Source organism: Ursus arctos, unplaced genomic scaffold (genome assembly GCF_023065955.2).
Source record: "Ursus arctos isolate Adak ecotype North America unplaced genomic scaffold, UrsArc2.0 scaffold_21, whole genome shotgun sequence".
Classification (NCBI taxonomy): Eukaryota; Metazoa; Chordata; class Mammalia; order Carnivora; family Ursidae; genus Ursus; species Ursus arctos.
In genome coordinates this window covers 10,826,416-10,843,261 of record NW_026622886.1, presented here as the reverse complement: position 1 = coordinate 10,843,261, position 16,846 = coordinate 10,826,416, and the positions used below count along the sequence as shown (strand labels likewise).

The following is a 16,846-nucleotide window of genomic DNA, read 5'->3' as shown; positions in this document are numbered from 1 at the left end:
TACAAATATTTGTTTTTATTGTTTTTGAAACTTTTATTTATATTGAAAAAGCAGCTGAGATTACCAAACCTCAAGAAGGGAACTGTCAGAGATAGGACATGTTCAGAATGAACAACTTAGATGATAAGGAGACCAGTACTCTTTTCCTCTCACAAGATCAAGAGGAGATATACCTGAACATTATAATATAAGTCAAATTATGGCAGAAAGCGGTGAATACAGACTTCTGGGTAAAAACAGGTCCATTAAAAATTAGCTGTTTGAAAAAAATCAGCTGTTTGGACGTGGAATACAATTTTTCAGGAAAACGACATGTTATGTAGTGCCTGAGTTTCTGGCTAACCCATAAAAGCCAATTTAATTTAGTATTACTTTAGCAGTAATTATCAATTCTCATATTAATAGACTGTTGCAGTTACCAGCTTATTTTATTATCAGCATATACATTACTCAGTGTGTACAAAAATGCTTTGTAACAAATCATCTTTACTGTAGAAGTGGGAATTCACAAAATCACACAACATGAATGCAGGAAGGGATCTGAGTGACAGCTAGGGTCACTGTGCTTCTTCCTTTGCCCAGGGTAGTGATGATAATTATGCTTGTCATTCTAATTATCGACAGCTCCCTTTCACTCTCAAAAGTGTCCCAGTTTAGACTAAAATTTTATGGTCACCTTAGTGTTAGTATCTTCACCCTTATGTCACAAGTGAGGAATCTAAGCCACATAGCAGTGCTGTGACTTAGCCAGAGTCGCAGAGTTAGGAAGGGACCAGGAAGGGATTCCTTAGCCTGCAGTCTTCCTGTCCCACTGCATGCACTCACCAGTAGCAGGATAAGGTGATGACAGTGATGGCTAGGATCTGGGGCACCAGCAGTGCACACCACAGAAAGTCTATATGAGCAAGGCTCTCCCCATCCCGGAGGGACTCAACAGCGTCAGGAGCTGAGGCTGGAGAAGTGTAGCGGATCTTTGTTTGTATGCCCGAAGCCTGGCCTACTGCCCTTTTCACTGTACCCCCTTGTGGCTTCTTGTCTAGCTATGGGAAAGACTATGAGGAGAATGAGGAATTTAGTTTGGACGTGTCATGTTTGAGACGTCTTTCCACACGTAACTGGAGATGCAGAAAAGGAGTCCAGACTGGAGATATCAATATGAGGGGAAGCAATGAAAGGGTGCTATCTAAAGCTTACGGGCACTCATCAGGAGAGCAAGAAAAGAGATCTGCGGTAAAGAACAGGGATCAAAAGGAAGGTGAATGGTGAGGAGGTTAAAAAAAAAAAAAGGGGCCTCAGGGCATTGAATGACCAGCTCCCATAATGAGGGGAAGAAGAAATGGCAGCTCTGACAATAATGATGATAAACTGCAGCCACTACCATGATTGGAAACATATTATGTCCCAGAAATTCCACCGAGTAATATATAGACATTAGCTTAGCCCTCATTACTATCCTCTGAGTCAGGGGGGAAAAATAAGGCCAACGAGGTTACAAAACTTGATTAAAGTCACAAAATAAGTAGCAGAGCAGAGATTTCAACTCATGTTTGACTCTAAAGAGCTCCGATCTTTCTACAATATTCTGCATATTGGGATCTTATCTTCTCTCTTCTTTCCTTTGTCCTTCGTATGTGACATTTGTGATTACACGAAGCCTGGCTTATTGATATTTTTCTTCTGTGGGAAGATTAATTTTATGTTTCTATTTACAGTTAAAAGGCACTAAATCATGTGAACATGACTTCAGAAGTAAGATGTGGTCGGTGTTTCTTTTAGTAAGTATATAGACCATATTTCTGACCCAAGCACGTTCCACTTGATAAGAAATGGAAAATGTTTGCTCTTAATTTACACCATTTGTGTTGTGGCCATGGTCATGTAACAAACACAGGTTTCAAAATGACCATGAACTATTATTTATAAGACAGAAATCCTTATTAGGAAATTCATTAATCAATATCCTAATTATATATTTTATTATGTGGGGCACACATTTGCTCGTTGAAGGTGGGCTTAAGATTTGCTAAGAACAATTCTTCTGGGATTATGAACCTGTGCAATTTGTACAGACGTATAAAATTTAAAACCAAATATTGTCTACTGAAAGGTAGGAACAAAAACTAAGGAGACTCCTGTTTTAAAAATCATATTAACAAAAAGCATAAGAATTAACTATCTTGCTAAGAACAATTTCTTCTTTATTGATATTAAATGAAGTTCTCATCAGCTACAATATATACTCTGATCCTCCCCTTCAAAAAAAAAAAATCTATTGAAGCACTTTTAAAGAATGAAAGCCAGGCATTGGCAAAAAAAAAAAAAAAATTGATTCTGAAGTTACAGAGGAAGACTCTACTGTCACAGAGAGGGAAGTCTTGGGCGCTTCTCTGTTTCACGCATACACACCCAATCTCCCACAACTGAGAAACGATTGTAAAGGCCAGGGACAATGTCTTCTATTTCCTTTGTACAGCGACTAGCACAGTGCTTGGAAACTATTATGGATTTGATAAAATCCTGGTATGTCCAATTCTCAATTTTACATATTAAGAACTTGTTGTCGTTATATCATTTAATGGAAATATTTGTCTCTCCCACATGAAACAACAGATATAGCCAGAAGCAAAGATTTTCTACAACCAACTTTCACAATGAATTTCTCATGGAATTTGGTGCTGCTGGAATTTTAGCAGTGTTCTTAATAACCTAATTTTCTGCATGAAACAATCATTGCCTAAAATAGGGAATTAAAATTTTCATTTAGAAATGGTTTTGATTCATAGTTTACCAATTATATAAGCAAGCCCTGTGTTGGGATTCAATAGGCATCAAGAACTAGAAAAGTCTCTTTTTTTCCATTAAAATATTTTATAGCAAAAAAGCATTAAGATACTGCATATGTGCTTATCTTTTTGCCTCTTGTAGGGTATGTCATCCAAGCTTTATGCTTTTGCCTTTTCACAGACAAAGGAAGCACAGTTAGGATTTCAAAACACAAAGGGAAACTAATAGATACTTTAAATTGAATAGAGAAATGAGCCACAATGTACTCTGTTCCTTCTTTGCTCAAGAAATTGCCAGTCTGCTTATTTGATTGATAGTTATTTTTGTACCTTCTGGGGTTTATTATGCTGTCAAAACACTACATCCTTGAAAAAGACTACAGAGAATAAGGCAAACAAATGAATTAGAGACATGGAACGCTGAAGAAGATATCAGGATTCCCTTTGGTAGATCTTAGAAGGAAGGCCAACTAGAATCATCACAGCCTGGAATTCCATATTATGCTTTTGATTTCACAAATTAACAAGCTTTGCGCACTTAATGAAGCATCTGAATCAGTAAGATGTGAAGCAGAGGAAATCATCGCTTAGAGAGAAAGACCCCAATCATCTCTAAGTTTTTGGAAGAACGTACACTCTGGTTCTATAAAATCAAACTTGTGGGTTCAATGGGCTAATGTAACACAGATGAAAAAAACTAAGCCAACAACCATACCCTCAGCCATGGCTAGCAGTCTCGCAAATGTTGGCTGATGGCGCAAAAGGTATAATGAGTAGCCCAGGATGGTTAGCTTGGTGCCAACCCATCCTTACTGCTGAAAAAGAAATACAAAATGCAGTATGACCACTGGTGTACCAAATACAAATGGCTTTCACACATTACTCTGTCCTTGACATATTCCAACTAATCCTGATTGCTCTTGGGCCCTGGGCAAGAACACGGTAAGCATACAATCCATCACAGCTACTGACTGTGGTTGGTGGCCTTCCTGCACATAACAAAAACACATTTGTTAGGTTCCTTCGAATTGCAAGACACATAATAAATTCTTACACAATGTACTTTGTGACATGTTAAGTGGCTTTTTTTTTTAAAGATTTTATTTATTTATTCGACAGAGATAGAGACAGCCAGTGAGAGAGGGAACACAAGCAGGGGGAGTGGGAGAGGAAGAAGCAGGCTCATAGCAGAGAAGCCTGATGTGGGGCTCGATCCCACAACGCCAGGATCACGCCCTGAGCCGAAGGCAGACGCTTAACCGCTGTGCCACCCAGGCGCCCCATTAAGTGGCTTTTTAAACTTAAAGATTCGTTTCCAAAAAATGTAGTTAGTATGTGCCAAGGGCAAAATAAGATACGAGATACTTGACCATTCCAAGTCCCAAACAATTTCAAATTCAAGTTGACTTTTTACTTTTCTCTTGAGGTAAGAAATAGCTACAGGACCAAAACTAGAAAGCTAACATGCTCTGAAAAAACTCTTGCATTAGAGGCACCTGAATGGCTCAGTTAAGCTTGGGACTCTTCATTTTGGCTCAGGTCATGATCTCAGGGTTTTAAGATCGAGTCCTGCATGGGGCTCTGCAGTATTCTCTCTCTCTCTCTCCCTGTCCCTCTCTCTAAAACAAATAAACAAACTCTTGTGTTAACATCTGAAATAAAACCTTAATTTTTAAAACTCATTATGAAAAAGTTCAAACATACACAGAAGAGAACAGTACAAATTAACCCATACCATTCCCATGTACCTCGCTCAGCTTCACCAATGATCAATATGACCAGTACTGCTTTATCTATATACCGTATCTTTCGTTTTCTCTAGATATCAAGTCATTTCATCTCTAAATGGTTCAGAAAAACCTTATAATTCTGACTGAATGGTGATAGAATTTTGGGGGGGGGTTGTGTTTTATTTCTCATGGCCTCTTACTTTCAATACCTATGTCATTGAAAGAGAGAAAGCTGGTGTTTACTGAAAGCAAGGAGAAGAAAATTTAGATTTTTCAGTTTTTCTGGCATTTCAAGGGCTTAAATACAGTTGTAAACTTTTCTCCTCCCTCCAGCGAAGGAGGAGACATGGCTGGCAAGATAACATTATTTGGGGGCGGCCCCCTGGCCCCTTACCCCCAGCTGCCCCCACCTCCTAGGCTCTGGCCCACCCAGCCTGCTCCCTCATAAGGATGCTAAGACCCCCAGTGAGCCCTGGGCCAAGCCCCAAACACAGCTGTGAGCCCAAACTCCAGCAAGCAATGGCCCTCAAACCAAATTAAAAGAGAGAGAGAGAGACAGTTATTCAGTTTAACAAACATTAACTGAGCACTAGGAATGAGATGAGATAAAATGAGTAAAAATGAATAAGCCAAAGATCCGTTCTCTAGAATAGGTGAGACACACATAAACAGATAATGTCAATAAAATGTGGAAAAGCTAGAATAATGATATTCACAGGGTACTATGGGAACAGAATAAGGGTACTCAGACCAAATTAGGTATTCAAACAAGGCCTCCAGGAAGAGATGATATCTGAGTAAATGCAAAAATACTGCAAATGATTGTTACCATGTCATTATAATAAGGCCAATATGATGTTCTTTCAAACAGATTTCCTTCATTTAGTTGGTTGGGGAACTGGGTGGTGGGGGTTGGGAGGGGGACTTCATCAAGGAATATTAGGAAGAAAGCAAAACACCAAGAATTCAAAAACAACCACTATATAATGTCTTGTGGGGAATACCATAGGGAAAAGGGCTTGGTCTCTCACCTCAAGGAGGTAGGAATCTAAGTGGGAAGAAATCAAACAGCATCAGAAAACCTTATTACAGAATATTCAATCAAAATAGAGAGTTTAGGGATGGGGAGAGTAGACTAAAATATTTGGGTAAGAGCTGGGACTTAAACCAACATTTTGAATATAAATTTACCCCAGATCAATGGGGGAAGCCAGTCGAGTAAATAATAATAAAACGTGAGTCTTAAGTGGTCAAGGAGGCTTTGTAAAAGTATTTCTTCATTCTGTCCATCTATGAACTGACTGAAGGAGGCAGGGGAAGGGCTTTTACCTAAACCTCAGTTTCCAAAGAGGTGTACATGTGTGTTTACATGCGTGTCACGTGTGTTGGTGTCAGAACATGATGGTTTGATTTGAGCATTTGCAATCGGACTCTAAGCTATTCCATTGGGATAATACACAATGTCAAGTGCATGCCAAGATCTACCCTGGCAGATATCTGATTCTTGGGGAGAAAATAAAAACTAAAACCCATAAAAACAAAAGCTGTAACAGATACATAAGAAAATTCAATCAACACTATAAGATTAAAAAAAGTAATTTCCAATCGTCATCAGAGATCAATGCCTCACCACTTAAATTCTAGTTTTAATAGCAACGACAGCATCAGCTAACACTTAAATAGCATCTACTATGTGGCAAGCTTTATGTAATTAACTTATTTAATCTTCAAAATGAGTTATGAGATAGACACTCTTATTCTTCCCATCTTATATGGGAGGTAACTGAGATACAGAGAGATTAATATTATTCTTTCCTCACCTCCAGTTTTTCAACCTTTACTTGTCAGAATTTAAGTCAGAGGTTAAAAAAAAGACATGTAGGATTTCTCTGAGTACAGGCTGAAATCTAATATTTTTATAAGTTCAGAAAAATTACTTATATCCTTCATTGATTCAAGTGAAATGATGTGTGATAGTGTGTTGGCACAGAGCCATAAACATAAATGTAAAATCAATCCATGAAGCTAAGAGGTAGAGTTGCAAATAGAAACATGCTCTAAAAATGGCATGTTTATCAATAGACCAAAGAACAATCTCTGAATATTTCCCACGGGACTGAAGAACGCATCTTTTTCATAATACTTACACAGAGATAAATGACCATATCATATATAGCAATAAAGGAAGCCAGTGGCAAAAAAGCATTTGAAATAACTTTTGTCCCTACTGAGCAGTAGAAAAATATTACTCCCTAGGTAGAGTTAGTTGCTTTTTCTTCCAAGCTCTGAAAGCACCTTATATGTAGCTATGCCCAGCATTTGTATATTACATTATAATGTAATTATCTGTTCATGTAGTAGTCTTCCCTCCAGACTTTGAGTCCTGGAGGATACGGTCTGAATGTATTCATCCTGGGATTTAAAACCCATCTCTGTTCTAGTAGAATGAAGGCTTACTGGATGAATAAATCATTTGATAGGTAACTTTTAATAAACTCTTTGGCACTACAAAGTGTTATAGGAAAGTTTAAAATATCAAGTCATAGTGTGTTTGCTATTTTAAGAGTGGATTCCAGTCTCCTTTGCCTGGTATTTAAGGCCCTTCTACGTAGCCCTAATCTACCTTCTTAACCTTCTCTCATCTACTCCCTCCTCCTAGTTACTTTTTTTTTAGTTTATTTTTTATTTTTTTTATTTTTTAAAAGATTTTATTTATTTATTTGACAGAGAAACAGCCAGCAAGAGAGGGAACACAAGTAGGGGGAGTGGAAGAGGAAGAAGCCCACTCCCAGCGGAGGAGCCTGATGTGGGGCTCGATCCCAGAATGCTGGGATCACGCCCTGAGCCCAAGGCAGACGCTTAACGACTGAGCCACCCAGGCACCCCAATTTTTTTTTTAAAGATTTTATTTATTTATTTGACAGAGAGAGAGACAGCCAGCAAGAAACGGAACACAAGCAGGGGGAGTGGGAGAGGAAGAAGCAGGCTCCCAGCAGAGTATGGAGCCCAATGTGGGGCTCGGTCCCAGGACCCTGGGATCACACCCTGAGCTGAAGGCCGACACTTGACGACTGAGCCACCCAGGTGCCCCCCTCCTCCTAGTTATATCCTGGATATGAATTACTTCCTTTCTGACAGCGGTTCTGTACTTTCATATCTCTATGCTTTAACTCAGTAATCTCCAAAAGTTTTAGATTATTTAGCCCTAGTATAAAAAACCTGAGCCTACTTATTTAACACTGTGCTAATATGTTTATTATAAAACAATCATAAAAATAGAAGAAAACAGTCATTTTCAGCAAATGAGGAAAAAATACATAAATAGATATTTTAGTTTTTTCTTCCTATCCACAGTGGATTGCTTTGGATGTACTCTACTTTGAAAATCACTGATTTACATGAAAAGAACAAATCTCATAGAGTTTTTGTGAGAATCAAGTGAGTCAATAATGTTTAATGCACTTAGAACAGTGCTGGTCATGAAGGCCAAATTTAAATGTTAACTCTTCAAAGAATTATTTGAATGGACCTCTTACGAGGTGAGGATTTCTCACTATAGGAGGCGCTAATCCTACAGAGTTTAGCAAGAAGCCAAGCAGCCAAAATAAAGTGGAAACTTGGAAAGGTTGGGTTTATGGAAAATGATGCAAAGGAAAAAAGATGTAATTATCAACCCCAAGAAAAATAAAGTACACAGAAAGGAAACATAATCACACCATACTATCTGGCTCTCCAGTACATGAGGTTTACATAGCCCAATCACACAAGCACTGGCTGCAAATTAACAAAAGATTGTGATGTAGCTATATGGAAAAGATGGGGTATTGACACAGCCCCTCAAATCCCATTTTTATTAGCAAAAGTCTAAAGTTTAGGCGTGTTACTTTAAAATTTGCAGATACATATCAGAAGAAACAGCTAAAACATTTCAGTGATTATCTCGGAGGAATGTGATTGGAAAGGTAGAACACTTCAATACTATTTAATTTTAAAATTTTGTGTATGTATTATAGCAATCAGATTTTGAAAATAAAGTCAATTTTCTTAACATTCAAAATTAATAGCCTCCCACATAAAGATGGCAAGTTGAGCGTATATGTTCAACTCTACTCTCTCCAGAACTGTCAGTGACACACCGAAGAAAAGATGTAGAAAGGCACAGAAATCTCCCAGAAAAAAGAGAATAAGATCAGAAATTCAATACAAGGGGCGCCTGGGTAGCGCAGTCGTTAAGCGTCTGCCTTTGGCTCAGGGCGTGATCCTGGCGTTCCGGGATCGAGTCCCACATCGGGCTCCTCGGCTGGGAGCCTGCTTCTTCCTTTCCCTCTCCCCTGCTGTGTTCCCTCTCTCGCTGGCTGTCTCTCTGTCACATAAATAAATAAAATCTTTAAAAAAAAAAAAAAGAAATTCAATACAAGAGCTTTAGGAATCAAATAATAAGACTCCAGGGAGAAAGAAGGGAGAAAATGGAGGGGAAAAAAAATCAAAGAAAAAATTCAAAAACTTTTCCTAGAACTGAAAAACACGAATTTTTAGATCGAAAGGGTCAAACCATGTCCAACAAAACAGACCCAGTACACCCAAATCAGGGCACAGCAACGTGAAATTTAATAACAAGGGGAAAAAAGAGATCTTGCAAGCTTCTAGTGAGATAAAAAGATGTTCTGTACAATGAGACCAGCAGTGAGAACGGCAGCACCTGTTGTTCTTCTCGATGGTTAACAGAAGCCAAAAGGCAAATGAAGCAAAGCCTTGAAAATTCTAAAAGAAACAATTTTATATCCAGTCAACCTATTCATGTAAAAGCACTTTACAACATGCAAAGGCTTTCATGCACTCTCAGGAATCTATGAGAAAATGTGTCCATATGAAACAAGAGCATCAACCAAAACAAAAAAAAAAGGGGGGGGAGAGGGGGAGACATAGAATTCAGGAAACAGGAAATCCAAAGGTTCTATTTATCAGATTATATTAAAAGTGATCGTGAGTTTCTTGGTTTTAGGAAGGTGAAATCTATACGAAGGCATACAGCTGCTTTCTGAAAAGTTAAAATAGTTCATGTGCTCTTAGATGTACAGTTTTGCTTTTACGGCAGTCTGGGGATAAAAGAGATTACAGGAGGTTTTAACTCTTACCTGTAGCACAGCAGCGAATAAGTACACCACTATGAAGATCACAGTTAAAGAAGTGTGACCACTTTTCATCAGGTGAATAGTGTAGAGGAAAATTAAATGTCCGGGAATCACTAGAAGCAGTAGAACCTGAGCAGACTTATTATTCACTCCTGTAGTAGAAAATGTAAAAGGTAAAACAAAATCCTATTTGGGTTACTAATAGGTCACAGTTATTAAAATTTAAGTATTAGTTTCAAGTTACTATACTGTATAGCATCGCATAAGATTCTGTTGCTAACAATACATTTCAACCATTCACAGTTTACTTAATTCTTTGAAATTCTCATTACATGTTATATGCTAATTGAGTGGCAGGAAGTTGATAAAAATTTGCTATGAAGAACACTGGTCAGACTTTAATATCCATCATAATAATAGAGGGAAGACAAAAGAAAACACATCAAGTTCGTAAAGCACAGGAATGTTCTAATTCTACTTTTCTTTCAGAGTTCTTTCACTGATATTTCACTGGGCATTTCTGATCCTCATTCAGAAGTCAATAATAACAAATGTACTGATCCTAAGGGGCACCTGCACCCCAATATTCATAGCAGCAATGCCCACAATAGCCAAACTGTGGAAGGAGCCCAGATGTTCAACAACAGATGAATGGATAAAGAAGATGTGCTATGTATATTATAGAATGGAATATTACTCAGCCATCAGAAAAATGAAATCGTGCCATTTACAATCACGTGGATGGAACCGGAGGGTATTATATACTACAGGAAATAAGTCAATCAGAGAAAGACAATCATATGATTTCACTCATATGTGGAATTATGAAACAAAACAGAAGATCATAGGGGAAGGGAGGGAAAAATAAAACAAGACAAAGTCAGAGTGGGAGACAAAGCATAAGAGACTCTAAATCATAGGAAACAAACTGAGGGTTGCTGGAGGAGAGGGGGGTGAGGGGATGGGGTAACTGGGCAGTGGTCATTAAGGAGGACACTTGATGTAATGAGCACTGGGTGTTGTATGCAACTGATGAATCACTGAACTCTACCTCTGAAACTAATCATATACTATATGTTAATTAATTTAATTTAAATTTTTAAAAAAGTTAATAATCACCTTTATTTTCATCAGAAAAGAAGTGCCAAGAATTCTGAGGTTTAATACTATGGTCACAGTTTTTTGGTAGTCACTGCCTGGGTGACACAGGACAGGACACTTCTTTATTACAGAGGTTTTCCCTCTCCTCCTGTTTGGGATCAAACGCCTACATTCAGAAAAGCCAAAAAGATTCATATAGAAAAGACAGTCTATCTGTCTCTCTAAATCACCTAGCAATGCTCTCCTCTGTGTATAAGGTTCCTGTGTCTTGACTCATGAACAAGACATCCCAGAGAAAAGGATGAAACAGGAAAAGTGTAGGAGGTTCCTCAGCATCGGCAAATTGATACAAACGACTTTCTCTCAGGGAGATTTCGTGAACACAATCTACTCTACGTAAAATCTACTCGGGTCTCAGGAATAAAAAAGTCACGTAAAACTGACAAAATATGTGTTCAGCAAATGTTGCCCGTCTCTATTCTCAGAGAATTATTCCTGATATAAAAATATGTAAAAATCCACAAGCACATACCTGGACCAAAAAAAGTTCTAAATGGGTAGTAACAGCCTTTGGGTTCATCAGGCAACTCCCCTGGAATGCTATGTAAATGGAGGTAGGTAGAAATCCTGCTAGCCTGAATGGCCACCAAATTGCCACCAATACCTGAAACAGAAGGAAAAACAAAGCAGTTATCCTCATATTTTACACAACTTGCATAAATTCAACCAAAGGCAAGGCTCTTCGCGTTAGAGCCTCGGCTAAAACACAAACAAAAAAGAATCCTTCTGAAATGTTGATTTATTAATGTTGAGGTAGGTATTCCAAAGGCATAAAGTCATTGTTACGAAAGACTCATGCATTGTTTTTTCAAATCTGACTCACTGACTGAAAGCAGACCAGACTAAATAATTTTAATTACTATCATGGCCAAGATATAAAGCTAGGTAGCAAGATAGTTAATGCTTACCACCTCGACAAGAGGAAAAATAAGCTTGATTTTTTTTTCAAATAGAGAAGGCTTGATATTTTTCTTCTCAGGTTACTAAAGAAATTGGTATCAGGGACTGAAAAAAAGTACTCAAGAAAGTCATCTTTCAACCTCGATTATTCTCTCAAATACTTTACAAACCTGTCCTACAAGAAACATGAAAGGAATTTCTCTTGGCAAAAGGAACATAAAACCAGATGGAAATCTCGAATTACACAAAGGAAAGGGTGCTAGTGATGTAAAATAAATCAGAAAATAAAAAAGATATCATTTTCTCGTTTTTAATCTCTTTAAAAAATAACTGGCCATTTAAAGCAAAAAATATAGGGCTTATAACAAAGTAAACTGTATGACGAAAAGAGCACATAAGAAAGAAGTGAAAATCTAAGTATACTGATATAAGGTCCTGACCCTTCATGTAAATGAGCTAGATTATTATTTGAAAGTACACTGTGATAAAGATACATTATAAGCCCTAGATCAGTAGTTCCCAAAGTATGGTCTGGGGTCTGAAGGAAGGTTAGTTCTAGAAATTCTAACAACCCCTTGCTAGCGGAAGGCCCAAAAGGAGAGGTTCACAGTATATATTAGCACGATAAAGGCTTTAAGTAATCCTGTGGTAGAGAAATCTACTTGACCTAATGCTTCCCAAACTTAATTGACCACAAAACTCACTTCTCAAGGTATACTATTAGTATCTCACAGAACTAGTATTCTTGTGAAATCTATTTCAGAAAATGCTACTAGGGCTGAGAGACATCAATAAGTGTTAAAAGATCCTCATCACAATATCAACATTGATATGCCTTACTTTAAACAAAGTGTGTATTTTTGTAACTAATAAAATGGATAAATTAGCAGTTATTTTAAGGGGGGAAAAAAGCACAGTCTTTGGAATCAAGCAGATCTGGGTTTAAAATGCTGAGTTACCACTTACTAGATGTGAGATGTTGGACACATTACTTTCTTATTGTGAGGACAAAACGATATAACACGCATAAAAGACCTGCACGTTATCTGACACATAGTAGGTACTCACCAGTTAGCAAATGATGGTGGTGATGATGGTGTGCTAATTAGGGGGCCCTTTAAATCATACATCCTCTAGCACGTTGAAAATGAAATTCGATTCTGAAAAATTCCACCTTTTTTGAGGACCATGGAATGAATCTTCTCTATCAGTGTTTTTAACGAGTGGAATTTAACATAAAGTGAGCTCATTGTGATATCCAACTAAGAGATTCACTTACTGAGCTACAAAAAAGATTTTACTACCGGGAATACCAGGTAGCTTTCAGGGAAGCTCTAGAATTGTTTCTTATATACGGTGAAATAACAGAAACGCTGATTCAAACCTTACTAATGATGCAGTTGTTATAATTTAAAATTTTCACTGAAATATTGGACAATATAGCTCCAACAGTCTTGGCGGTAATATTTATGCTAGTGACTTCATCAACTAATATTCACTGAAGAGGATTTGAACAGGTAGAAGAAAAGCAGTAATCATTCCAGGCAATGAAAATCAGGTCTTTGTAGGGCCACAAAATAGGAATCTGGTTAGAAAGATAAAGGGAAAAGTTGTATACATCCAAGAGCATAAAGAGAGTTTTGAAAGCGAAGCAGAAGAATTCAAGCTTGATTTGACAGGCAGGAGGAAATCACTGACGAGTTCATCATCTTAAGACTAAAGTAATAAAAACAATGTTTAAGGAAGTCTAGCCTGCTAGTGACAGTTAATTGGCATTGAATAGGAAGTGGGTCAGGAAAGCTACTTTACCACTTACATGATGGCTGAAGTAAGACATTAGCAGACTACGATGCTGAGACATTCTTACACACGAAATACGCGAACAAGTGAATTATGTTAATGGGCAAACTGAGGTTTGGTCATTGTCTATTCGAAGAGGATGAAAAGCTGGGTTGATGGTCCCATGATTTTAAGTGTGGATGATGGGGGGATAGTGGCACCAGGAAAATTGGAAAGGGGATCTAGAGGGGAAATTTCTTCATGGACATTTTAGATTTGGGGGAACTTGCCTTCATATAACATATTTTATTACACATAAATATACAAAAGTAATTTATATTAAATGTGTAGCATATCCTGTGACATCTTTTCCTCAGGTAGAATTATGTTTTAAATTATATTGGCATAAGCTATACTAAAAATCCAATTTAATGACAGCCAGCCCAAAAGTCAGTATGACTAGATTAAAATTATCTTATTATATGGAATTCATACCCCAAAACCCTAAGTGAACCTAAGTATTATAATTCCCATTTTATAGGTAAGAAAAAAATGTAGTTGGTCCGAGGGTTGTGGGTTATTGTTAATCTGTATAGGTAAGAAAAAAATGTAAGACAGATCTTAAAGGGATTCACAGAGGAGTGAAAGATTTTAAGGAACTGAATTGACTTAAACAGTGCTTAAACCTAGCTAACTCTAATTGATCCACAAAAATTGACAGGAGCAGCAGCAAAACATGAGAAAAGCAGATAAACCCAAAGTAAATGATAATCCAGAACTGAAAGAGCATATTTTGCCACACTAATCTTAAAAATCAAGTATCCCTGTCTCTCAAACCAATATCAAGTCGTAAGAGTAAGAAACAGTTCTTTTCAAATAAGGCTGTGCGTACTGAGAACAGGGAATGTCATTTCTACCATGAACACCAACCTGGGGCTGGCGGGAGAATGGAAGGGAGGGGGAGAGACACCTCTTAAAATCTGAACCCTGAAATTCCTGGTCTCACTTAAGAGTATATAATGATTTGACACCACTGTGAAATAGTATATTTAATTCTTACCATTAATAACTGGTGTGTAAACAACAATCCCAACCAAGTTTGGATCGGATACAGTTGTGTCCAGAATGAGGCCCCCAATGCTGAAAGATAGAAAATCACATAATTTAGGGAAGAGAAAAGAAATGTGCTAATTTGAAGCTGCTCTTTACACACAAACACACCCACTTTTAAAAATAAGATTTTTAGACATTCAAAAAATAGAATAAAAAGGAAAATATTCCAAGTAAAAATCAATGTCAAGAGTGAAATGTTGAAAATAAAACACAGAATAAACTATAGCCCTACATGTCACAGCTCTCCTTCTGATCTCGAAGATATGTTTGTTCCTTAAAAAAAAAGGAAAAGAATTTGCTTTAGGTGCATTAAAATGTCTGGAAGGATATATAAGAAATTATTAACAATGTCTATCTCTGGGTGGAGGGACTGACAGAAGACTGATGGTTATTTTATATCCTTCTGTATTTACTTTTTAAAACCATGTGCATTTATTGCTCTTACAATTTAAAAAACACTTTTTTTAAGTAAAACTCTACACCCAAAGAGGGACTTGAACTCACAACTCTGACCCCGAGATCAAGAATCTCATTCTCTACCACCCTGAGCCAGACAGGTGCCCCTAAAAAACAGATTTTTAAAAGAGTATTTCTTGGGGCGCGTGGGTGGCTCAGTCCTTAAGCATCTGCCCTAGGCTCAGGGCATGATCCCAGAGTCCTGGGATCAAGCCCTGCATCGGGCTCCCTGCTCCGCTGGGAGCCTGCTTCTTCCTCTCCCACTCCCCCTGCTTGTGTTCCTTCTCTCGATGGCTGTCTCTCTCTCTCTGTCAAATAAATAAATAAAATATTTTAAAAATTAAAAAATAAAAAATACAGAGTATTTCTTTATATTTGAAATCAACAAGGCATTAGAAGGATCATTTTTAATGTGTGAAAACTAGATAGGTATAGCATCTTATCACTGGTAAATTAAAATAGTAAGTTGTAGCCATAGAGCTGATTTTGAGAACAGAGGTCTGGAAAAATAATATACGGTGAAATAGTAGCAAGCCATATACTCTGAATGTCTCAATGGAGCGTAGAGATTTTTTTAAGTTTCCAAGACCATTACCAATTGGTTAACTTCAGTTTCTTGGTCTAAGTCCTATAAACATTGCCAGTCCCTATACTCCATGGGATCCTGTTGCCTAAATCCTCCAGGAAAATGCAATCTACATTACAGAAAAATAAACCCATGTTACCAGAGAATGGGGTTGACTGTGAAAATATCAGAATCAAATGTTCTACCACTACCCAACAGTTAACATTAGGAACTTATTAAATATTATTTTAATTTTTTAGTAAAATAAATGAATTGTGGCTTACTATGCCTCAATTACTAGGACTTCCCATTAAAAGTTACATTGTAAAGTCCCAAAGTAGTCATGCTTAGCAGTATTTTAATATTTTAAGCTCTAATTTTAAATATATATATTTCATAAAACAAGCTAGTTATGTGTCAAAGAATAAATTTCTGTGCCAAAACCTATAGGATCATGCTGTGAATATAACATGAATACTTGCTAGAACACATCTTAAAATGTTTTTATGACCCAGGTAACAAAATATTATAGAAAAATTAGAAAAGACAAACAAAAAGAAGAAAATAAAAATCAACCGCAATGCTACCATTCAGAGTTATACAGTTAGCACGTTGGCATATAGCCTCCCAGACATTTTTAAACACGTCGACTTTTAAAAATTAAAACTCACATTGTAAAAATCGTTTTCTCTTCACTTTTATTAAATTTTATTTTTATCGAATAAACATACGTACGTTATTTAAAAAGTGAAGTGCCACAAAGCTTATTAAATAGTCCCCAGCTCCCACACCCAGAATCTGTTCTCCACTAGCAATTCTTTTCAACTTCTTTAGCTGTTTCTTCTGGCGTTTAATGCTTGAGTTCTAAATAACATGTTTATACTGTGATTTCTTGATTTTAATTTTAGACATTTACCTAATGACGTCCACCGTGACAGATGAGGACTTAATCTCACTTGCCCTTCCCCTCCCTACTTTGGGTTCCGCATAATGCCCTTCCTCCCCCTAACCTGCCAATTTGGTTATATAATTTTGGGTGAAAAATATTTAGAGTTTACTTCATTGTAACAATGAAATCATTATTCATAACTGAGCCACCAAATGTATTATTAGATTTCCTTATTCCTATTTGTTGCTTTGTCCCATATTTTCCCTAATTTTGGGGGGTACTTCATACTAATTCGATCTCAACTTTCTAACAAAGGTAATGAAATGCCTCTGAATACA

General features: G+C 37.2%; 1 protein-coding gene across 5 annotated transcripts in view; it reads right to left on the bottom strand.

Moving 5' to 3' along the window:
- SLC41A2 (solute carrier family 41 member 2) overlaps positions 1-16,846 on the bottom strand; it is a 107,618-nt gene that overhangs the window by 20,312 nt on the left and 70,460 nt on the right. For all 5 annotated transcript variants that reach the window (XM_044384473.3, XM_026499766.4, XM_044384471.3 and 2 more), the window contains 3 exons: positions 14,546-14,625; positions 11,279-11,410; positions 9,649-9,797 (listed from right to left, as the gene is read on the bottom strand). In XM_044384473.3, the coding sequence (XP_044240408.1) occupies positions 9,649-9,797; positions 11,279-11,410; positions 14,546-14,625 (361 nt within the window). The remainder of the gene's footprint in view (positions 1-9,648; positions 9,798-11,278; positions 11,411-14,545; positions 14,626-16,846) is intronic.